This window comes from Oreochromis aureus, linkage group 1 (genome assembly GCF_013358895.1).
Source record: "Oreochromis aureus strain Israel breed Guangdong linkage group 1, ZZ_aureus, whole genome shotgun sequence".
Lineage (NCBI taxonomy): Eukaryota > Metazoa > Chordata > Actinopteri > Cichliformes > Cichlidae > Oreochromis > Oreochromis aureus.
The window spans coordinates 2,391,975-2,417,662 of NC_052942.1; the positions used below are offsets into that span (position 1 = coordinate 2,391,975).

Genomic DNA, 25,688 nt, shown 5'->3' on the forward strand with positions numbered 1-25,688 from the left:
ATAATTATGTTAAATGAAATTAATTATGCATTTAATACATTTATTTTCATTAATTAATATTGTGTATTTATTGACACTTTTGATGAACTAATTGTGCACGCAGTTATTTCATTCTGGCACTCTCGGCGCTCCATACCTCTCTGCCTCCATCCCTGCACTGCAGTGTTTTTCCAGCAGATGTCGGCAGCAGAAAGCCCAGTTAGTGCTTCTGTGCTGGTGTTTGTGTCTCCACCGGGACAGCTGTTGTCGGAGGTTCTGTTTCTTTAAGGTCGGTTCGTTTACAGCTCACACACGGCTGACGATCGGCGCCTGCTCAGTGCGTCTTCTCCGCTGCCGCTGCTTGGATCGCGGACCTGGAGGGTTTCTGCCCCGTCCGTGTGCTCCTGTGTGCGCGTATGTGTGTGCTGTGTCTGATGGTAACCCATGGATTGACGGAGGGGGAGGCTATTGTTACCAGCCCGGTGGCTTGTTCTGCTGCAGCTGCACTTTCAGTAGAGAATGCCCAAAGCAAACGGAGCGGTAACTGCACGGATAGCGCAGGAATACACCAGAGAATCAAGGTAATTGCACACGTATTTGTTTCTTTGTAGCCATGCCCCAGCTTTGTTTCTTATTCTCTGTGGAGTAATAATAATAATTAAAAAAGAGGTCTCGCGCGAGGCTGTAGAATGGTGTCAAATCACAGCATCGCGAGCGGCTCGTACTATCGGAGGCTGTGGGTTTGTTTACCAGCGCTAAATGACACTTTGAGCCGCTACAAAGGTCCTGATGTCAGCGAAACACGTCCACACCGTGGGCAGCATCCTTCAGCAGCCTGGCCCTGCGTGTGTCTGGGATGGAGACACTGAAGGCAGCAGCAGCAGCTCTCGGGCCTGCTGGGAAAGGAGAGCTTCGAGAATACACCGAAGTTATTCAACATTTTTCCTGACAGCTGGAAGCAGAAGCACTGTTCAGATATTCATTGCGTTTTATTATATTGGCGTATTTCTGCTACTGCTGTTTTTCCTGAAATGATAACCCATAACACTGTACTCTGTGTCTTCATTGGCTTAATAACTGCCTCACTCACCCATACACATTCTGCACAGTAACTTACATGTGATGCATATTAGTAACCACAAACACAGCACAGTGGTTAGGTCTTAAAATGAACCAATGTATGCCAGTTCTTCAATACTGAGTACATGAATATTTTTTCTAATTATACATTGTACATTTCCCAGATGGGGTGTTTAAATTTTTCTGGAGCACAGAAAAAAAAGAGATTCTGTTTTTTGAGGTTTAGCTGTGAAAATGTAAAGGTTTTATTTATCCAGTTTGAAACCAATGAAAAAGATCAACAAAGTGCAAAGTTTCCATTGTACTTTATTAGCTAATAGATGAGGAGTCTGTAAGTGTTTTACAGTCTTCAGAGAGAATCACCAGGAGTAGGCTCCAGACCACCAAGGGCTAAAAAAATCCCCTAATTCACTGGGTGTTCTTTATCTTTAGTAATTCAAGTAACTGCACAGGAGCCTGAGTCATTCAGTTACAAAACATTTAAGTATGTCCTGCTGTACTCACTTCTACTCTCTCACTCGCTCTCTCCTTCTCTTTAGAGCTCCAATGATGCTTACTCCTAAATTAAATGGCATTTGATCAAATTCCCAGGCTTGTGGTTCAACAGGAAATTTTTAACCACACGGCTCCCAGACAGTGCTGTAAACATAAAGTACACGGGGACAGATGGATATTCAGTTTATGTAAAAGTCCAAACCTCAGATTTTAAAATTACAATGGCAGTGACCATTATAGTTCAAACTCTATGTACTTAACACAAAAGACACAAACATAAAACCTGTGTAGGTTTGTAATGTTTTAAGGCAGGAAAAAACCCAAAGTAAACTTTTATCAAGAAATAAAATGCAAATTAACACACACACACACACACACACACACTTCCAAAGAACAGGACCACAGTAACTGAAATCACCCTCTGTGCACTTGGATCTAGAAATAGTTAAAAGATCTGCAGCTTAGAATATTAAAGAAGATTTGTTACATTTTGGTAGGAAGTTGTCCTGGTGACCTTATTGCTATGATTATTGCTGTCCAAAATGATGCAAAGGCTTCTGACTAGCGCACTGTGTTTCTGAGACACGTCTGAGTTTTTAGACCAACAAAAAATGTTTCAGTTTTGTCTCAAGTTTGCCTTCAGTTCTAAATGTCTCAGGTTTTGAGACATCCAGACATCAGCACAGCTAATTTGTGAATAGAGGTTAGCATCAGAAAAAAATAAGTAGCAGTAGTTGATAGTTAATAGTTTTCTGTATAATATGAAGTGAAAGTTGAATAAATATGATTTTAGGTTGAGAAACAAAAATAGAAACTAGACAAGCTAATCAAGAGGAATCCAAGGAAAAATCACGGCACTATAATAAGAAAAACAGGTCTGTGTTAAACCCGTGAGACTGAAGTCATCATCAGTGACAAACCTAATCCAATCAGAATATGTCATTTTTTGTGTTCTCTAAAGTTTTGGAGGTCAGAATAAAAAAATATTCTATTTGACAAAAAAGAGTTTAAACTCCTCTGCATGATATCAAATGGACACACCACTTCTTTGAAATTGAATATGACTTAAAACCAGGATCATATGTTCTGATTCAGCACGTATCCTGATAGAGTGATCTTAGCTAGTTTAATTTGTGAAACTGAGCTCATGACATTAAAACTAGCCGATGCAACCAAACACTTTCTACACCCTCAGTAGCTTAAATGTGCAGAGGGCAAAATATGACTCATTTCCCACTTTCAACAATCCTACCTCTGACTGTGAACCACTTCAGCAAACATCTTGGTTCAAGTCCAGCGCCCAAGTCTCCAGTCGGAGATGCGGTTTATTAAATAAAGTTCAGCATGTATTCTGAGAGTAAAACACAGTCTGCAAAGGCAGGGTACATGTTCATCAGTCAGGTAGTGTAAAATTGTGCAGTCCCGTCTCTGTTCCCTTTCCTAGGTTGGGTCTCCACCCTTTGTACTGGGTCTCCTGCCAGAGCTCGTCTGTGATTTAGTACGCTGACCACATGCAGCCGCTGCCATATGTTTCAGAAGACAGCTCATATTTAAAGCTTCAGTGCCCATTCCTTGGTAGGCTCTAGATGAAAGTCGTTAAACGTTTTTGGTCATCCGTTACAAGCCACAGTCTGAGGACAGATGGGAAAGATTTGTCTTCAGCAACAAAACAAGCAGGACCTGAAGACAACAGTAACACAGCAGAAAGGTAGCATAGTGCTAGCTACTGGGTGAAAACATACATTCAGTTCACTTTGCATAGTCAGACGCTCAGTTTGCTCTCTGTGTCATTTGCTCAAACAGTTTATAAATCAAGAAACTCAACAGGACACAAGGAGGTCAAATGGACTCAAATATAAATTACTACTATAAAGTAAATTCTGTTGCTACAGTGTGACACTACAGTGTGGCATTTTTGCCTAAATATCAGAGCTACACTCTTAAGGTGGATCCTTTTTGTGGACTAAATGCCCATTAAACCCACACTTCTGCACCTGTCTGCTGTTTGGCTCCTCAGAGCTCTCTGTTTCTCTTTGTTCAGGCTTCGACAAACACAGATTTTCACTGCATAATCCTACTTTGGGGTTTTTCCTAATCCAGATGATTTGCGTTGTCCTGCAGTGTGTCCGGATCATCACTCCAGGCCTGTCACTGGTGTAGAGCCAAACAGAGGATGCAGATTAAGCTGGATTAATACCTCTGCTTCTTTGTTTGATGATGAAGCATCAGTCAGAATCCAGCTTCAGCTGGGTGAGGTTCATTTTTTAAAAGTGGCTCAGATAGATTATGCTAGGCCATACTGGTAATTGTACTACATTGCATTTTGTGCATTGTCATTACAAAGCAGGTTAACATTGCTAATTGAGCAGTGAAGTAAAGTGAGGCTTCAGCTGGTCTCCCAGGACCCATGCTTCTTGTTGCACCTTGCCTTGTGGCAAATACCAAACCAAACCATGCAGTTCCTTCGCAATTTACGATGGAGATTATGATGTCACTTAAATTGTAATTTATGACCTTTCACATAACCTGACATGCACCTCCAGAGAACTAGACATAAGAAAGCCAGTTGGATGCACAAAAGGTGTCAGCTGACAGGTCATGTGGGCTGGGACTGAAATAAACTAATGTTAGTACTTTATCTCAAACCAGTGATTTATGGCCCGTGTCGAATGATTTAGGAAGTAATAAAAGTTAATGGCAGTCATAATTTTTACAACTATCATAAAATTATGATATTTCATAACTCGGTAATAATCAATAATCAGATGCCCAAAAATATATGATCATGAAAATATGGTGATGGACGAGGATGATGAAGAGGTGGTTTGAGATAGAAATGAAAACTATGGAATAATTCATATTTTTGTGCTAATGTGATTTCAAACCAAAAAGTTTACTTTTTAGACAAAATGTCACCTTGGCAGGAGCCTGTGTGTGTGTGTGTGTGTGTGTGTGTGTGTGTGTGTGTGTGTGTGTGTGTGTGTGTGTGTGTGTGTGTGTGTGTGTGTCTGGTGCTTTTGTAAGGATGAGGAGAGTTGGAGGCTGCGTGCCCCGATAGAAAGCTTTATTACATTTTGTTTGTGTTTGTTTAATCCAAAAAAGGAAAATCAGAATCAAAGTTAGACTTACAAACGCTCCACCTCAGCGCGAGACCCCGAGAGAGTCAGGTGTGACTTTGCACATGGGTCAGTGTGGGTAAAATTCTCTCTGACTCAAGGTGCGACCCCGAGATGGAGCTCCTCCCCAATCCACCAATGAAACCATTTAAAACAGAGGTGGCCCTAGCAAGAAAAACCTCTGATCAATACAGCAATTTCAGAAAGGCGGGCTCTCGCTTCAGCCACTAAGAGACCGGGGGACGGTTTTGATCTGACCAATGAGCCGAATTTACAGCCTTCTGACGAGTAAAGCGTGCAGTTTTTGAAACCAACCAGGACAGCTTTGCAGATGCTGCAGAAATACACAAGTCCTTACCAGCTGCCCTGCATGAATAAAGTTTTCCATCGCTGCACGCAGCCTCCAAAGTATAAATTATTATTCCATAGTTTGGAATAATAAAACCACCTCTTCATCATCCTCGTCCATCACCATATTTTCATGATCATATATTTTTGGGCATCTGATTATTGATTATTACCGAGTTATGAAATATCATAATTTTATGATAGTCATCAGAATGATGACTGCCATTAACTTTTATTACTTCCTAAATCATTCGACAGGGGGCCATAAATCACTGGTTTGAGATAAAATACCAACATCCCTCCTCTGATCTGCAGATAAGCGTGACTTTGTTATGCCCAGGTCATGAAACAGAGAGGGAACATTTTCATGGTGGCTTCCCATATGGAAAAGATATATATAAATCTTATAAAGTTTGTATCTGTCTTGTGTGAAACTTGTATGAAAAGCATACAAGAGTGAAAACAGATATGAGATCCCTTGAAAAATTATATAAATGAAACTTGTATGTTTTGGATACTTCCTAAAACAATATATGAAAGTAATGACAAAGTGGCCACTTTCATGAGTAAATCATATAAGCCTGATATGATTCACTATATGAAGTAGGCCACATCTTATGCAAGTATTTTATAAGTTTTTACTATTTCCGTTTATTGGATTTAAGTGAAATTATGAAATGTACTGTTTTGTTTTCTTATTACTATTACTTATTAGTATTAGAGGCTGTATAAGTTAGGAGAGTATGTATTGCTCTTTAAACAGGCCTTGTCATGTCACAGTTTGGCACAGGACCTTGTGCACCTGTATATGAGCACTAATACTTTTATGCCTTCACACGGGGCCTACAGCTCTTCAATCCAGCTGACAGACAAATGCACAGTACACTCACCATAACCTGCTTTCAGATCACTAAATCAATTACCACATCTCAGATTTTATTGGCCTTGGTCTGGTACAGGATATTTCCTGAGTTCAGATCCACCGGGATAAAAAAGCTCCTGTTGGAAAAACTACAGTTTTCTACTTTACTGAACTTGTTCAGTCCTGTAGCACAGCGGTCCCCAACCCCGGCCTGTGGCCCGGTACCACACAACTCACAGACTGGTACCAGGCCATGAGACTTGAGGCTGAAATTTATGGTTTTCAGGGTTTTATCGGTTTTTATTATTATTTTTTTTAGCATTTTTATTGTTAACTCGGTTTCCCTGGGTCTTTTCCTGTGTGTTATGAATAAATTTTCTTTTTTTTGGTACCGGTACTGGTTTTATTTTGTATTACCATTTACCATATTTATCCGCAACACCTTAAAGGCTGGTCCGTGAAAATATTGTTGGACATAAACCGGTCCGTGGTGCAAAAACGGTTGGGGACCGCTGCTATAGCACGTTTGTAGTGCAGTTTTGCAGCTGATATTTTAAAGCCCCACTATGATATTGTTCTACTAACACCTCAAATTCAAGGCAAACATCTACTGATGTGTGTTTATTCTCTGAGATCTTTAAAAACAAAGCATGCTTCAGGTATACCAGCTCATCATGCTAAGTCATCGTCAGTTGTTGTTTTCTCTAGTTTATGCAGATCTTGCTCTTCCTTTATTCCGCAGATATTGACATGAAGAAAGACATTGAGAGTCTAATAGCAGAAGAACGAGCTGATATCATCTTGAAATATGCTACGGTGAGTTTACATTATCACGTGTTTTTTGTTCGTGTGTTGGAAGAAGAGTTCTCACACGGTTGATTTTGGGCTTAACAAAACCAACAAACACACAAAAGGACAAAAATTCAAATGCTTTCTTGTGTTTGCTTTGTGTGCAGCACATTTCTGCATGTGTGGAGGACAATAAGCGTGTATGTGTGTGGGTGGATGTGAGTATGCTGGCAAAGTGCATTAATAACATGTTGTGTAATAATATGTTTATGCCTGTGGTGTGATGCCTCGGAGAACGAAGACCACAGATATTGATTGTGACTGAAGTGGAAACTAACATTAAAAGCAGCCGTTAAAAACTACACAGACATAATTCATTACATCCTTTCCTCTTGGTTAGTCGTCAATGGACTGAAAAGAAAGCCTCCACTGTACACATGTAGTACAGGTTATGTACTTCAGTTACAGGCTGATTTTCAGTGTCCCGCTACTGATCCAGATACCTCGACTTTGGGAATTGAATGATCCATTCACCTACTCTTCAGTCTGAGCAAGAAACTGGAAATCATTCTTTTATTCAGGAAGCAAAGTCAGGCTTCAGGTCTACAGTAATAATAAATAAAAGTCTGGACCACGGACCTTTATATGAACGACCGGTGTAGCCACCTAAAAGTTATCTATCGATTCGCTGGCTATGGTTTTGAGTTTAGCTTTTTGCGTGTAGCCATCTTGGTTTTTCTGAGCGACAAGTTAACATATTTGGAGCTAGCTAGCTTGTTAATAATATATTGAAACGTAAAACAGTCACTGCAAAGGCGCATGTTCGTGGCAGTCCTCAGCACTCTGTTCTTAACAAAATCAAAAAACCACTACTTTCTCTCACCATTACTGGGAAATATAACTCCTCATGGCCACGCTATCATAGGTGGTAACCCTACCCTAGCCTGATGTATTGGAGCAAGGCAAAACTGACTTTTTTTAAAAAACATATCAATGCTTTGATTTTCTCAGTTTGAATAATTTTTTCATTGTGATTGCACAAGTCTTAGTGAGATCATCACCTACGTTTTTTTAAAAAGCTGGAAAGCTTCTTCAAGCTGTAACATAGAAACGGAGCTTTGGTCAGAGTGGTAAATGTGCTGATGCAGAGCTGAGCTGGGGCCGGGTGGGGTTGGTGAGAGCCAGAGGTTAAATTTAGCTCAGCGGCTCGCAGTGAAAGGATGGCAGTGGAGGGGTTTGAGCTTTTTAGCCATAGCAACATCTGTGACAAACTGTGCAGTAATTGAGTTGACACTGACCTGCAGGGACTGGCTGTACTCCCAGTCACTGTGATTTCTGTGGATGGGTTCTGGACACATGCAGAGCACAGTGTAGAAGAGAAACAGAGCTGGGAGAAGACCGATCCCACACCACGGGGTACCCTGGGTAAACGCCTGTCAAACATCAGGTTTATGGTTATATTGCTAGAGACATCAACTGAGCCTGGTTTCACTGGCTCCCTCTGATGGTTCATTCACATCACAGCATTTTCCACACAGTGTTTGCCACTCGACAACCCCAGGTGATACTTTAATTTCGCTATTGTGCTAATCTGAATTACAGTAATTTGTTGCTTTTAAGAGATTTCTCTGTCAAACCTGGCTGCAGCAGTATGTGGGAAAGATTTCAAACTTCTTTTGATTTCATCAAGAGGCAGCTTGGAAGTTCCAACACACAAGTAGTAGTTGTATTTGTTCTTCATTATTCTATCCATGGTTTGAAAGCCTAACCTTTATTCTTCTAAACATATCTCTTGTCATTGTGGTTGAATAGCTCAGTCTTTGTCTTGTCTTAAAGCTTTTCCCCAGAAGGCTTTTGGCTTGTCCATGTGGACAACTGCAAATTTCAGTTGAACCTGAAGGTATTAATATCATAAGCAGGGACTTTTTCTTTGGTCGACACTCTCTCAGTCCGTGGTTGTGTAAACAGCTGGAAGGCCAGTGGACTGTGGACAGCAACACTGGCCTTCCAACATTTTCCAGCTCTTGGTAGGCTTGATCTTGGTGGTTCCTGGTTCGTTCCTGAACATCCTAATTTTGTCTTAATCCTTAATCCTTAATTTTGTCTTTACATACAATTGTTTGAAATTATGGTCTGCAGTTGTTTAGAAATGGCCAATTAAGTTTCTGGAACAGCCTTCCCAATGCCCCAAACTCAACCCTATTTTAAATTTGTGGACTGTGCTTAAAAGCCAGATCTATGCCAGGAAAACAACAATTTTTACATACTAATTATGCCAACAAGGGTCATCGAATATCCAGCCAAAATAATGCAGAAGTTAGTTGATAACTACTAAAACATATATTTCAGGTGCAGGTTTCTAAGGGGCATTTAACCAAATAATAATGTACATATACATTTGAAAATCTGCGTATACTTGGATTAGAGAAAAGTCAAAATAAGTTCAAACTTGTGGGCCCAATTCTTGTTTTATTTTTTTAAAGATTAAAGATGTATCCTGGACAGTCAAACTGGAAAAGAACAGTTCAAAGAAATTACACTGTGTATTATCATCTTGAAAAAGAATATATGGATGACAAAATTATTCTTCGTTTGATGCCTTACTTTAAAAAATATGATCTAAAATGTCCATAAAACTCTTTCCATTATTTTCAAAAGAAGCCAGAGCTCCAAAATGATGCTCTAAACATTAGCAGTACAGTATGTATAAAATTAAGAACATTAAAAATGAGGAATTACTGAAACATTAGGAATAACACTGATTATCTCTTCTTCATAGAATCTGCTAATGGGTGCATTTAAGAAGTGAACGTTTTGTCTTTAAAGCTGACGTGTTAGAAGCTGGAAAAATTGGTAATGTAAGGATTTGAGAGGGTTTGAAAAGGGCTGAATTGTGCCGGCTCAATAACGAAGTCAGAGTATCTCCAATGCTGCCACTCCTGTGGGGTGTTCCTGGCCTGCAGTGGTCAGCATCTGTCAAAAGTAGTCCAAGGAAGGAAATTGGGTGAACCAGAGAGGGTCATGGGCAGCCGAGGCTCACTGATGTACACGGGGAACAAAAGCTGGCCCATATGGTTTGATCCAACAGCTACTAAAGCATATATAGAATACAGAGTGCATCACAGTTTGTTGCGAATGGGGCTGAATAGATGCATACCAGTCAGAGTGCCCATGCTGACTTCTGTCCACTGCCCAAAGCAATGGGCAAGCGAGCATCTGAACTGGACCCCAGCACCGTGGAAGAAGATTGGCCTCGTCTGATGAATCACTTGTAAATCATGCGGATGGCTGGGTGTGTATGTTGTTTCCCTTGGTAACACTTGTCACCAGGATGCAGTACTGGAGGAAGGCAAGCTGGTCGATGCAGTGTGATGCTTTGGGCAATGTTCTGCTGGGAAACCTTCATCATTGTGGATGTTACTTCAGCATGTACCGCCTACCTAAGCTTTTTTGCAGACCACATACACCCTTTCATGGAAACAATATTCAGCTGGATAATGCCACCTGTCAGAAAGCAGCAGGGTTCAGAAAGCTTTGAGGAGCACATCGAATTTTAGGTGTCGACTTGGACTCCAGATTCCCCTCAATCCCTTCGAGCATCTCTGGGATATGTTGGACGAACAAGTCCATGGGGGCCCCTCTGGACTCTGTTGCTAACATCTTGGTGTCAGATACCACAGCACACCTACAGGGGTCTAGTGGAGTCAATGCCTCAATGGGACAGTGCTGTTTTAGCAGCAACACAATATTAAGCAGGCGGTCATAATGTCATAATGCTAATCACTAGCTCTTACCACTTGACTTCTGTAAGTAAATGGCGCCACTAAGTAAGATCGGGGTAACATCAGCTGTCTGTTCGTTGGCACCCGTAACTCACAGTAGCTGTGCCATTCAGAAAAGATGAAAGAAAACAAGGCAGAGTAGTCGAGTTGTGTCGAATGGTTTAAAATGGCCTGACAGTCATTAGTGCTGTGAAATAAGGCAGCCGTACTGGTGCTCTCGTGTTTTGATGCACTCCATCAAATCTTATTGTGTCTTACAAATGATGTGAGTCATTCATTTAGTGAATTAGATTCAGTTGTAGTGAATCAGCGTAGCAAAATTTAAATGAATGCAATTCAAATAGAGCCATCTCTCTGGCTTTAATGTCTTTCTGTAACACACTGTGTGTCTCCAAACGCCCTCAGTGTAAAATTATTTTTAGTCCTCTCACTCTGATGACGCCGACATCACATGCAGGGCCTCCAGGGCTCAGAGAGCCGACTCAGCCATGGTGAAGCTTTACACTTTCTTTGGGTTCGCTCAGAACAGGATGCTGATTGGCTGCTTTCCAGTTAGTCAGCCAACCACAGTTGAGTGGAGTGAGAAGCCTCTCGGGTTGGCTGTCTGAGGATTAGTTCCCTCTGTGTTATGTCAACACTGGGATCAAAGTGTTGCTCTAATGGATTTTCCATGATAAAAGCATTACTTCTAAACTTTGTGCAGGTTTAAGGAGATTCTAAATGCATGTCATGTACAGTTGTACTATGGAGAGAGACTGAGTGCTTACTTGATTAGGGGAGGAGGTTTGTGTGTGGAGTTTTCTGTGCACATTCATACTGTGCTTTTATTCATTTAGTTAGTCACATGTGTACTTTTTGGCTTTTGACTGTGATGTAAAGCTTAAATATTTAAATAGATGTGTTTTAAAAAATGTCCAACTGGCAACTAGTGATATCATACACCATGGAGTACCAATGCACACTGTAAATGTGGAGGTTATACAGTATGGCAATGTGGCCTATGTGGACCCCAATGAACATGATCATGACATGCTTGGTCCTCAAGCGTTGATTCTAAGGGGAGGTGCAAAGCCCAAATTCAAAAGTAACCTAAAAAAAATACAGTACAGCGGTCCCTCGTTTATCGCGGGAGTTACGTTCTAAAAATAACCCGCGATAGGTGAAATCCGCGAAGTAGTCAGCTTTATTTTTTACAGTTATTATAGATGTTTTAAGGCTGTAAAACCCCTCACTACACACTTTATACACTTTTTAAACTCTCAAAGTTCAAACCTTCGTAGAAAAATAAGTCCAGTATTATAGAACGAAACCAAAGATCAAACCCTGTTTTCAGGTCCAGAACATGGGAATAGAGCAGCTGCCAGAGAATTAAACATCAATGAATCAGTGGTACGGAAGTAGAGGAAGCAAGAAGAATGAGTTGAGTAAAGTTTGACTTATCCGACTGTTTGGTTTCGCTTATTGCGCCTTATAATCCAGGAAATGCAGTAACTTCTACCGTCCTTTAGCATGTCCAGAAGTCCAACTTTTTGTGCGATGGTTAGCATCTTCCTCTGCCTTTTGGGTGCTACTGCAGGAGCCTCTGACGGTGCAAAACGTTTCGTCGACATTGTTGTGTTTGTTGGGGAGAAAACTTACAAACATACAGTGCAGCACTTCAGAGTCACACTGCTAGCATCGAAGATTTATGTAAATTTGACAAGCTGAGCGCATTCTGTACTGGACAGGAGATACGGCACGAGATTCATTGACAATGGTCTACAGCCAATCAGGACACAGAACACAATGTGTTGTAAAAAAAAAAAAAAAAAAAAAAAAAGCATGCAAAATTGCACCAAAAAAAATCAGCGAAACAGTGAGCCTGCGAAAGGAGAACCGCGTTACAGCGAGGGACCCCTGCATATAAAAGATTTCTGGACTCCTACTACAAATTTTTTTAAGCCAGAAGTGACCACGGGGCGATCGTGGCTCAAGAGTTGGCAGTTCGTCTTGTAATCGGAAGGTTGCCGGTTCGAGCCCCGGCTCCGACAGTCTCGGTCGTTGTGTCCTTGGGCAAGACACTTCACCTGTTGCCTACTGGTGGTGGTCAGAGGGCCCGGTGGCACCAGCCTCGCCTCTGTCAGTGCGCCCCAGGGCGGCTCCATCACCAGTGTGTGAATGGGTGGGTGACTGAATGTGTAAAGCGCTTTGGGGTCCTTAGGGACTAAGTAAAAGCGCTATGCAAATACAGGCCATTTACCATTTCTGGATGAGAGCGTGCAATTCTAACGATCAGTTAATGCCACGTCAGTCTAAGCCGATTGACTCTTTTTGGAGACGGCCTCAAGTGGCCCCAAGAGGAACTGTAGTTTCCAAAAGCCATGAGCCAGGCTTTACGTGGGTTATGTAAAAGTGTTATGTGGGCCAGATGTAGGCCAGATGTAGAACTGACCAATGTAAGGAGCACCTATATCCGTACTGTAGGACCTTGGGCTCATCAAGAGTCATTAAACTCCATTTTTGGGCCTTTGTAGTTCCTCCTTTAGGGTAGGTGCGCTTCAGCACAATAAGAACCTTTTGTTTATGTAAGTAATTGTACAAATGTGCGTATCTGTTTGTCTAGACTGTAGTTTGTAAGTTTATACCTGTTACTGTTTCCAGGGCAGGCAGGGCGGGGTGGAGATCTACCCCTGGGAGGATGCTGATTACAGCATCTACAAAGTCATCGACCGTTTCGGCTTCATGCAGTAAGTTCAAAGTAAAGTCATGCCCTAGGTACCACTCTGCCCTTTTTTGTAGCATCTCATCATTTGTTTCTCTTCATTCTTCCAGTGAAGATGAGCTGCCGGCACCAACTGCACATGAAGAGAAGGTAAAGAGGCAAATGCCACATTTCTTTCAGGGCAAATGCATACAGTAGGTTGTTTTTGTTCACCAGCTGCTTTTACTTTCATAGCTGAAGCAGCAGGAGATCGAGAGAGCAGAGAAATGGCTGAAGATGGTGAAGAAGTGGGATAAATACAAGAGCAGTGACAGGGTGAGTAACAGTTCACACACGGAGCACATGGAAAATTCAGAACAGATTTATAATGACTTCATTGCTGGAGACTTTAGAAAATTGCTGACAAACATGTAAAATTGCAGCTGGTTTCTCTGATGTCAGCGAGTCTTGTAACACAGATTGAATCAAAGAACGTGTTAATGTTGAGTCCAGAACATATTCAGCTCAAATGTACTCCCTCATTATGAATAATTCTGAATCAAAGCTTTTCACCAGAATATACATCACACTAGGAGAGGAAAAAGCCCACAATTTTCTCTCCATCCCTGTCCATCTTGCTAATGATGTCCTCATACAAGCTTCTGGCAAGTGTCCTCATAAGTCTCACGAGCAGTCATAACAATAACAATTTTGCGGAAAAAATGATGAATGCAGATTCCTTATATGCTAATTTCATTCTCCCATTATACAACACCAAAGGTTGGGTTCTGACACGCTTCAGTTCTGAGTTTGTTTCTTTGGTTTCGCACCAACACTCGATGTGCGTCTTTGTACGGGATGTGTAAGGGTGGAAAATTAGCTAGACTGGTTCCGACCCTCTGGAAAAATACCTACATTAGTGAGAGAGTCGCTGCTATGCTTATTGATCATTGTTACTGTGGCTGGAAAATCAATAGACTCAACCAGAGCAGCTGAGTTTAAGGGTGAGTATACATCCACCATTAGCTTGGTCTCCACTAGCGTCAGTAAATCATTCATAAATGGTAAATCTCTGTGTTATTGTTGTCTTTTCCATAAAATATAAAGGACCTTGCAGTAACTGTTGTTGGTATTTGGTGCTATATAAATAAAAACGAACTGAATTCAATTCAATTTAATCCATCATTGAGCATTTCTGCCATTTGTCTTTGTTAAAAACATGAAACATTATCGTGCTGGAAACATGAACTTGATCTCTTTGTTAGCCTAACGCTCTCTTTTAAAGTCGTCATTGAGCTCGTTCTAGTTGGAAGTTGTAACTGTAAACACCGGTCCTTTTCCAAATGACTGAATAAATATTACAACATGTACAGTTCCACCTGACTAAAGCTGGTGACAGTAGTCTCTGTTCTGCTCTGCAGCTTTGGTGAACTCTGTGTAGTGGCAGCAGATCTCTGGCTGCTGTGGATTCTGGTTCAAAGAGCCACCAGTTTACAGCAGGTCCCTAAAGCAGAACAAGCACTTCTGTCACCAGCTGAAGTCTACAGACTCAACAAAACTCTGTGGTCTACACCAGCACAACACCAAACTGACCAGTTTGCTCAGAGGCAGCACATTAGTGTATAAGGACCAGAGTTAGTTGGTTAGCAGGGACTGAACTGTCAAAATCAGAGCTAGGAGACTGCAAGAGGAAATATCATGTTGCTGTCTTGGAAAGATGGAAAAAAAATTAATAAATCATTCAAAAATATAGTTGTGCAGCCTCCCTAAGTCCATGTGGGAAAACCTGTGAGGGTACTATTTGTTCCTCTCTGTCCTTGTCTCTGGCCCACGTCGTATGTTAAGGGTCTGCAAAAAAAACAAAAAAACAGAGTAATCAAAAAATTTTAAAAATCTGTAGCTTTGTTGTAAATGTAGGTGGAATTTTAAATCAGATCTCTGTGGTCGGCACTTCAATAATCCCAGTTCTCATGTGGCTCCTCTGCAACCCCTCATCTGACTGAATAGTCTAAACTGGCCATGAATGTGAGGTTTGAAGTGTAAAGTGCTTTATGAATGTGTGGCTAAATGTGACTTGAGAGGTCAGTAAGCCAAGAAAAGCGCAAGTACATCAAATACATACACAGCAATGAGAGCAAGCAAGGCGGATGTCATGAACTGTGTGTGGCAGGCAGGACTGGACCCGAACGCAGACTCACAGACAGGACACAAAAACACAGCTTTATTGCTGGAACGCGTCAATACAGAACTAAACTGGGAAACCTAAAAACTAAACTATGAACAGAAAACACAGCCAGGTATCAGGGAGATCACCACAACACTTCACTGTTTTGAAACTTTGATCTCAGTCTGGCACAAATGCTTCGAATGTTTCATGGAGCCTGCTTTGCCCATCACTAGCCTTTCATTGTAAGGGCTTAAATACACACAAGAGTGGAAACACAGCTGGGGACAGACACAGGTGAACTGAGTCAGACTAACCAGACAGACAGGAAATAATACCAAATACAAGTCACAATGAAACATGACTGTCAAAATAACACAGGAAGTGGCACAGCAAAGCAACATCCAACACTCAGATGAAGGCTTAACAAAGAACATGAGGGGGTTGGGTTCCTTGTTGATGAGTGGAGGTACTTGTGTGTGCAGTTATTTTGAGAAGATGCAAAGCCAACCAATCCCGGTGTACTGTACGACAGAGACATACAAACCTGCCTCGAGTGCTCACAGAAAATGTTTTCAATGCAAAAAAACTTTTGCTTTTACTGTGAACGGGGTCGTAGGCGATCAGTAGGTGGTTTAACTTTCCGATGATTCAGTCTTTGCAGCTTCTGTTCTCTAAACTTTGTGGCGTTTTATTCACTCAGTGTTTATGATTCCCTCTGCTCTGCGCTGTCAGATGGTAAAACGGGTATACAAGGGCATTCCCCTGCAGCTCAGAGGCCGGGCCTGGGCACTGATGCTGGACGTGGACAGGACCAAGAAGGAGAACGAGGGCAAATATGAGGTATTTATTCACGTCTGAAATGAGTCTCTTTGAAAATCTGTTGGACATATAAATACGTTTTTTTTAAAAGCTGAGAGAAAAACATTGTTATAACTGTTATAAACTGTAGCTATGTTGGAAATGTTAGAAGTCTAATGTCATAAAGTAAAAGTATAAAAGTAGCATGTTTAAAAAAAGTTCAACATCAACAAGTTACAACAAAAGTGCAATAAAGTCAAGTCATTTCCTTCATTTGTAAAACACGTTTTTGTATCTCTACTGCATGACATATTTTTCTTTCAGCACATGTACCTCCACATGTCCTTGTTGACTTTCGTCTGTTTTTCACTCAGAAAATGAAGGAGCAGGCCAGACTGTGCTCATCGGAGATCAAACAGATTGACTTGGACATCAACAGGACGTTTCGAAACCATATCATGTTCATGGATCGCTTTGGAGTCAAGTAAGTTTCACTGTTGAGTCAGATTTTGCAGCTGAAATGGATTTCAGACGGGTAAGCGGCTCGGACTTTCTGTTCTCAAAGGATATTTATAACCCCCAAGCTCAGTGGTAAGATCCAAAGTTACAGAGACATATTTTCAAAGTACTGAGCAAATGATGTAACTTGTGCATAAAAGAGGAATACAGTGTGAAAGCATACAGTTATCATATGCTTTCCGCAAAGTGTTAAGATTGTTAGGTTGCAGTGCTAATTACAACATTTAACAAACAACTGTATGATCTGTATGAATGGGTGTGATTGGGTGAATAAGGTACGTTGTATGAAGCACTCTATAAGAGCCAGCTCAGTTACCATTTACACTAGTGCGACAGCAATCATAATATTCCCCTCTGTTTGTCGAGAACTACCAGATACACACATTTTTAGGCCTTTAAAGGTTCCTTAAGTCTTGTAGCTTCAGAATTAGTTAATAGAAAAAGAGTAAACAAAGCTGAGTGAGATGAATATACCAGCTCAAGTTAAAGGAACAAAAAGAAAACAGAAAAGAAGGTTGAATAAAAATGTTCCCTTCCTAGTACACACAAAAGCAAACTGGTAGACTGGCTGCAAATGGGAAAAACCACAGATCTTGAAAGAACGAGATTGCCGATACAAGCAGCAGAAATGTGGCTGACCTCTCCCTTTTAGATACTATGAGAAGTTCAGCCATCCGGGAGGGGCCCAGAGTAGAGCCGCTGCTCCTCCACATCGAAAGGAGCCAGTCGAGGTGGTTCGGGCATCTGACAAGGATGCCTCCTGGGCGCCTCCTGGGTGAGGTCGACTGGGCATGTCCCACCGGGAGGAGGCCCCGGGGCAGACCCAGGACACGCTGGAGAGATTATATCTCTCGGCTGGCCTGGGAACGCCCTGGGGTTCCCCCGGACAAGCTGGAGGAGGTGGCTGGGGAGAGGGAGGTCTGGGCTGCTCTGTTTACTCTGCTGTCGTCGCGACCCGGCCCGGGATAAGCAGAAGAAGATGGATGGATGGATGGATGGATGGATGGATGCTGGATATTTTAGATATAAATCTAAATAAGTTCATGGGTTTTCTTACTTCTGGAAGAAACCAGAGTTTGTGGTTTCACCCAAGTGTAGGCTGGATGCAGAGCAGGCTGAAATGAGTAGTGCTGAGCACTGAAATCCCTGCATCCAGGTTACAGTCAGAGGTAAAACCTGAGACCAGACGAATTAAGGACACTGATGCACATGGCTTGGATGTCCACATACTTTGGGTCATGTAGTGTGTGTTACGTATCATTTTCCAGGTTGTAACTGTTACCACATTCAAACAGTTTAAAAAAGTGCGAGAAGAAAAAGATCAGTGTCTGTGGCAGAGAGACCTCAGGGTGAACTTGGACTGAGTGTGAGAGAGAGGTGGGCAGGCTGAGCTGTGGATGGCGTGGGTTTGTGTGGAACCTGATCCTGTAACAGAGTGATGTCACTGTCAGTGTAATGGTCCACAGGCCTGTTCAGAAGCAGCAGTGGAAAGTGTGGGGCAGGAGAACATTTCAGTATCTAACAGATGTTCAGGATACAAAAATGATTTTTAAAGAGCAGAGACGGGGCTGCAGTCTCTCTCTGTGTTACTGTTACTTTTTCCTTTCCTCTCAGTTCTGGTTTGTAACTCTGTGTCCACTGTTTGCTGTGGGGTTTACTTACAGCTTCACATACAGTGTCAGGATTCCTGACACTCATTTTTTCATTTCCTCTCCTTCTCACTCCCTTCCTTGTTTCCTTTTGTTGTTTCTTCTCCTCTCCTCTCCTTTCCTTCCCGTTTCTTTGATTTACAGGCAGCAGGCTCTCTTTCATGTCCTCTCTGCATATTCAGTCTACAACACAGTAAGTAGCTGTTTTCTCTAGATTACGTGAAACATTAAAATACCAGCAACTCAAGTGAACTGATAAAAATCTGCAGTCACGTCTAAATTTTCTTTTCCTGGGCAGAGACTTAATTTTCCACTGTGGTTTATTGTGCACCCCTCACAGTACTGCATGCATTTTACATGATATTCATTCAGTGCTTTCAAAGTGGACAGTTACAGTCAGCTGATACAGCGCTGATGGTTGTCTTACTGAGCTGCTTTTATTATTTGCAGAAACAGGATTTTTACTAGACGTGCCACTAAAAAATTGCTGAAACTGCAGCACTCATAGAATAGTGTTGCAATGTATTATGTCAAATAAAGTTGCCTATATTTGCAATATACTATTAAGACAGTATCACCATTGCTTCTCCTGTACATATGAGTAAAATCATGTAGCAGTGTGTCTGTAGTGTGCTAGCTGCAGCTGGGGTCCTTCTCTCATGTTCTCCTGTGTGGGTCCTCGCCCACAGCCAGAGTTTTAGGAGTGCATACAAGTTTGCATGGCTGTCTGTCTTTCATTGTTGATCCTGCAATGGCCTTTTCCCAGGGTGCACCCTGCCTCTCACCTTGCGCTTGCTAAGATAGACTCCGCCCCCTCAGTGACAAAAGCTCTGTGCTTTTGTTTTTTGCTTTGCATGATAAACATTTCAAAATAGGAATGACTCATTAATTGAAAATTTGCCAATGTTTAATAGATTCTGGGTTTTTTAATTAGTTTTGATCGTGGCCCATCTGCTTTATTCCCTCTGACTTTTTAAGGCAATAAAGAATATACAAATACAACAATAATACTACTGCTGTTAATAAACATAATATCCGTGGGGGAGAACGGTCCACCAGGAAAGAGTGGAATGATGAGTCTAAAAAAGGAAGTTGGTTGCTGGATGTTACTGTGGATTACCCACACTGTGTGATGGCACATCCCACAGGATGATGACAAAAAGTTAATAACTGTTTAATAGTCTCGTGTTAACTATGTAACCTAGTGTCAGTTACAGTTACCACAACAGCGGAAAGCCCATTATTGGGGTTTTTTGCCTGTTTCCTGCAGGAGGTGAGCTACTGCCAGGGCATGAGTCAGATTGCCGCCCTGCTGCTCATGTACATGAATGAGGAAGACGCCTTCTGGGCCCTGTCACAGCTGCTCACCAACCAGAAACACGCCATGCATGGTGAGACATCCCAGAGGATTCATTCATTCATCTGAACATTAACAGCAAACATGTTCTCTGCATGTCTGTGAGATACAATGAAGCTAAATGCTGAAATTATTTTCCTGCAGCTTCACCAACCGTGCAGATGACAGTCTTTGGCTCTGCGGGTGGTGGAGCTGATTACAAACTGTACTGGTTGTCAGATTTGGTTTGGACTGATATGATGTTAGATTAAAAAGTTCTCACTTCCCTCCCGCCCTGTTAAGGCTTTTTTGTACCAGGCTTTCCAAAACTTCAGAGATTCCAGACACATCATGATCAGATTATTTCCAAGCTCATTCCCAAGCTGAAGAAGCATCTGGTGAGATCAGTTTTTTCTGTTTTTAAAAAACTTGGAGTAACGCTCTAGCAAGCAGGATACATGCTAATTCTGTCTCGTGTTCTCTATTTCAAGGACAAAGAGCAGATGTCTGCAGGCATTTACAGCACCAAGTGGTTCCTGCAGTGTTTCATTGACAGGGTGAGTCATTATCTTGGGGTAAAGAAGTAAGATTATATTTTTCTGGCTGTTAAATGTTGAATAAAAGGTCATCTGATTATTTTCTCACCATGTGAAGAGGTTCCTTTTCCCTCTTCTTGTTTTATGTTGTGTCATTTCCATATATCTTCTCTATTTTGCTTGGGACGTTTTAAAGCAGTTCAGTTCAATTTTGCTATAGTGCCAGTTCACAACAACAGGCAACACACAGTTCTTAATATTAAAAGGTGGAACCCTACATCAGAGCCTGAAACATACTAAACTAAACCGAATAAAAATCTGAAAACCCCCTACGAGCTTGCACCTGCAACAGTGGAGAAAAAGAACTCCCTCTCAACAGGAAGCTATCACCAACAGACCCGGGCTCTGGCAGCGCCTGCTGTGATTGGTTGGGGTGTGAGGAGAAAGAAATGAAAGAATACAGAGAAGAAGAAGTGTTCAGCAGCCTGAGCGTGTGGCAGCATAAAGAGTCACCTGATCCAGCCGTAACTATAAGCTTTATCAGAGAGGAACGTTTTAATCCTGATCTTCAAAGAAAAGATGCTTTATGTCTCCTAAACAGAGCTGGTTCTGGAGGAACCTGGTATCTCAATGCTCTGAATGATAATTATTCATTAATTAGCCAGATTACACATATGCTGCTCATTAAAATGTGAATTTAATTTATGAATTTAGCCAATTTAATTTAACAGGCCATTTAGCATTAGCAGATGCTAATCTCTGTAACATAAAAACACTGAATCGCCTTTCACACACAGTTATACTGTACATGATTTCAGCAGACCCTCTGATATATGAGCTCGGGTACATCCCATTAGGAGAGAGCATTAAGACCTGTCAACCTAAACTGTTATTAGCCTTCTACTTGCATGCCCACAATCCTGTGGTAGTGGTCTGGCAGGGTTTGGCTGTTGTCAGCACTTCTCCATCCCGCTGAGTTGCCGGGCTCAGAGGGGCCTCTGAGGTCTGAGAAGGAACTAAACAAACTTCCTGACTCCAGCCAGCAGGAGAACAGCACATACGCGAACCCACTAGCACAAACAAATCCAGCTAAGCTGCAGTGATTCTCTAACTTTTTGTGTTTGTGATCCGGCAGACACCGTTCACCCTAACGCTCCGCCTGTGGGACATTTTCATCCTGGAGGGAGAGCGGCTCCTCACCGCCATGTCTTACACTATCCTCAAGATACACAAGAGTAAGGAGATGATGAATGGGTCACCACGAAACGATAAATCACTCTCTGCTCAGCTTCCCCACTGAGCCTTCTACACAACAACCACATTATGTTAACTTTAGCCTCTTATTAACCTCCTGAAATTGAGTGATGTTGAAGTTTTCCAGCTTTTGTTTGCTTTCCTAAAGTCTGCCAAAGTGAAACTTGGCAAGGCCACACTTTGCAATTTAAGTGCTACTGACTGGTGTCTGGTCTCAAGACATCTGTATGATTTTTGCATAAATGTCTGTATACTTGTGTGATTCAGGGTTTCTCTGTTCGCGTGGATGTCTACAAGTGTACAGATGTTTACAGTCGTTTAAATCATTTGTAGCAAAGTTGAAACGTTACTGTTGCAGAAAATAGAAGATGTTTGTTTGTCATCAGTCTGATGATACTATTTAACATTAATATGCTTATTACAAAATCATATGTGAGATTACACAACTCACTTTACACAAACTGAGTTGTGTAACTCAGTTTGTGTCAGTTTTATTGTCAGTTTTTTAAAATAGGGGTTAAATATCATCTGAATACAGCCCTAGTACAAGCCAGATCAGACATGACTGCACACCGGAGGTTGTTTCTGTGAGTTTAACATCTTGTTTGTGAACAGAGCGCCTCTTGAAGATGTCTCTGGAGGAGCTGAGAGAGTTCCTGCAGGAGCGCATCGCTCAGACTTTTTTCTACAGCGACGACGTGATCGTCGACCAGCTTCAGGCCTCCATGGCTGAGCTGCGAAAGATGAAGCTGGATCTCCCGCCTCCAGGTACGCGGCTGTCCTTTTAGGAGTCTCCAGTACTCCAGTACATTATTCGGTGTGAATAAATTGCACTTAAGGAAAATAAACAGTTCTTAATGGCTCGTTTTTAGGGAAGCCTGAGGAGCTGCCTCGTAAGCCGCTGGGCCAAGAGCTACCCGTGCTGCTGAGTCCAGTGCGGCCCTCTGAAGGGAAGCCAACCTCAGCTAGCGGCTTCCCCAAAGCCGGCCTGTGCCTCCGCATCATCTCCCACCAGCCAGACTCCATATCCCCAGACCAGAGCCCCTCCAAGGACCTTGTGAATCTTGAAGGTGTGGACAAAGAGGAGACTCCTTTGCCTTCCCCAGATCCCGTCATCATCCACAGCCAAGCCCCAGTCACCCCTGACAGCTCCCCACTAGCAGGGCCGCCGCCTTACCAACCCCCATGGAGTCAAACTGTGGATGCAGCAGATCAGCCGTCACCACGGTCAGACCCGGAGAGGGTTGGAATGGAAGCTGACACAGATGTCCCGGCAGGACCTCCCTCACCTTCAGAAATAACCAGCGCCCCGCACTCGGCCTCTACGGATGACCTCACTGCAGACGCGCGTTCGTCCGTCACCGATCAGTTCTCCTGCAAAGTCCCGCGGACTCTTTCGGCGCCCGTGTCTCAGGTAGCCTCGCCGGCTTTGGGCATGGCCCAGTCTGAGAGTCTGCCTGCAGCAGAGCGGCTGCAGCTGCCAGAGCAGGCCTCAGCTCTGAGCACAAACGGGGACGTGAACCCGGACTCGAGTGCAGAATCAGAGGACACATCGGCTGCCGATATTTCATGAGAAGAGCAAAAAAGTGTCGAATGCTAATTTATTTATGAGGCTTTTACATGTAAAAAGGTCAAGTCTGTGATTAATGTTCTGGTGTGATTTATTAGTCAGATTTACAGTGTTAAGCAACAGTTGCTTCAAAATGTGCTTTCAGTTTTGGGACCAGTATTTATAAAAGTTTTGTATTTGTCAATTTTCAAACTGACTTTCTAAAGACTTTTGTAGTGGCTACAAGAAGCTGTTTCCACCTTCGGTCTTTTCAACCCTTTTTCATGTTAGGTCACATTTTAACTAGTAGATTTTTGCCCTTCATGTGGCTGAAAGTTCCAGATGTAGGTTACAAAGACAATATGTCGACATAGTAAAAGGCAGCTTGTTTGGTCCTAAAGCAGTGAACAGGACGATATATGTGCCGTTCTGTTAGATCCAGTATGACAGTATCCAGTTGTGGGATTGGCAGAAGTAAAGGACATGCTAGCTAGCTGTAATTCTGGCTTTTAAATTTCTTAATTAGAAGATGTCTGTCTTAATACAACCCTCACATGCTTTGCTAAATATTTATAAGGTTTAAAAGGCTTAGGCCTGTAACTGATAAGAAATAATCAGAGAGATTATTATATAATTCTGAGAGAATCAGCTGAGAACGTTTGTCAGATTTAATTGATTTTCAGTTCAGTTCTTTTCTCCAGTCGAGCAGAAGCTTCAGTTGTTTGGTGCCCACAAACACCCCCCCCCCAATCTTTCCCCTTTAACCGAACATTTTAAAAAAACACCTGAGTACCAGCTAAAATCCCCGATCTGTGGAAAACACGTCACTTCATTGTTCACCTTTGGGCACAAAGCATTTTTGCCCAGAATCATACTGACTGAATAAAACTGCCGTCACCTGCTTTAATCAAGACATCGTATTCTAGGTCTGAATTGGCGGGAAAGTCATTTCCAAGGACTCCAAGTCTGAAGCATCATCCTTTACAACAGACGAAACATTTTTGTAGTTTTTTAACTTTTTGTCTGCTCAGTTTAGGCCTTTGTAAAGTGTTTGCTAGGAGAGTTACAGGTTTATTTTTTGTAATAACGTCTCGATGCCTTATTTGGATTGGCTTCAGTTCTGTGTTGGACCTCATTGAACCTAACCTGACTCTACATCAGGAAACAGAAGCAGCTTCCTGGTGCTGTACTGATCGTGCAAATCTCTGACGTGGTGAGCAGGCTCACTGTTGCGATTATACGTACTGAAACCTATTGAGCTCATTTCAAAGAAGTGCTTTTTTTCTAGCTCTGTAATTTATTGTTTGTATCATCTTAGAAAAGGCATCTTGTGTGTTTCCTCCTTGAACGGTGAAAATATGCAGTGTTTTTCCATCTGGCTTAAAGGGAAACGAATGTGTATGTATCAGATGATTTGAACATGTGTTTAATATTGTACAGTGCTGTAGAACCAGTAGGTAGACACAGCTGGGACTAGTTTGTTCATCTGAAGGTAGAAAAACTTCTTCTGTTCTTAGAAATAATGAAATGCTGACATCTTGTGGTTAGTTTAGATTAAGAGTGTCTCTTGACTTATAGACGAGCCAGGAAGAAGAGAAATGTTCTAGAAAGGTCTTCATTTTTTCAAATAAATCTATTCATATTTTACAATTTAATGCCATTGTTTTGAATTATGTAAATATGTTTTATGGTATTTGACTATATTTACATCCTAAAACTCTAAATCCTCCAGGGTTGGAGAAATGATGTGCCAAAGTCCGACCAATTAGCTGATTGAAATCTTGGAGGTGAAACAATAAACTTTAATTTTGATTTTCTTTGTCTTTCTTGACTCTTGCAAAGTAAAAACGTGTGGGGGAAATAGTAGATTGTGGGTTGGTGGTCTAAGATGTTTTTAGACTGAAAGGGACAGAACGAGGCAACGATATGAGCGATGTGGTAGTGCTAGGTAAAGATCAGCAGGAGAATTAAAACATGTATTATTAAACCTAAAAAAAACTTTGAAATTTAACTAAAATTTCTAAAAATATTAGATATTAGAAAAATACAATTTGCCTCACCTGTTTAAAACTATTTCAAAAGAGATTCTTTGCCTGGGCGTTACCCCCGGCAACACGGTAGGCAACTTTGTATCAGTCTGTCGAGCCATACTAACAGTTAACACACAATAAATACATACAGCAAACAAATAAATGTTAATATTGGACACTAACACTGGGTTGTTGTTTTTTTTGTCTTTGTCTGCGGGGATTTTTACAGTTAGGCAAGCAGAGACAATGAAGTGTTAAATGATAAATGGTTATAAATGGTTTTTATACATAGTGCTTTTCTACTGTACCTGAGCACTCAAAGCCTCTTTAAAGGAAGAAAGAGAAACCTTTATTAGCCCCACATGTGGGACATTTTTGGTCACGGCAGGAAGTACAACAGCAGTAAAAAAATTAAGAGAAAAAAGAGAAAAACAATAGAATAGAATAAGATAAACAGAATAACATACTACATAAAACGGAAAGAACACCATATACAATAGAATAAGCACAAACAGAATAAAATACTTTGTTACATTGGGAAAATTGGACTTGGTGCCATTGCAAAACAAGGAGACAAGGAGGGCGAGAGTTACAGTTGTGTATGGGATGGTTGTGTGTGTCTGTCTGCACGTGTGTGGTCCTCTGCAGGGACCATGTTGTGGAGTCTGACAGCAGTAGGAAGGAAGACCTGCAGAGTCTCTCCGTCCCACATCGTGGGT

General features: G+C 41.8%; 1 protein-coding gene across 1 annotated transcript; it reads left to right on the top strand.

Moving 5' to 3' along the window:
• Positions 1–3,195: 3,195 nt before the first annotated feature.
• LOC116329705 (USP6 N-terminal-like protein) lies at positions 3,196–24,751 on the top strand. The gene is made up of 15 exons (XM_031751773.1): positions 3,196–3,262; positions 3,676–3,804; positions 6,623–6,696; positions 13,092–13,177; positions 13,263–13,302; positions 13,387–13,467; positions 16,031–16,138; positions 16,471–16,580; positions 18,409–18,457; positions 19,535–19,655; positions 19,904–19,998; positions 20,092–20,157; positions 21,272–21,371; positions 22,006–22,158; positions 22,263–24,751. The coding sequence occupies exons 1-15, from the start codon at positions 3,196–3,198 to the stop codon at positions 22,961–22,963; spliced, it is 1,980 nt and encodes a 659-aa protein (XP_031607633.1). The 3' UTR covers positions 22,964–24,751.
• Positions 24,752–25,688: the final 937 nt, after the last annotated feature.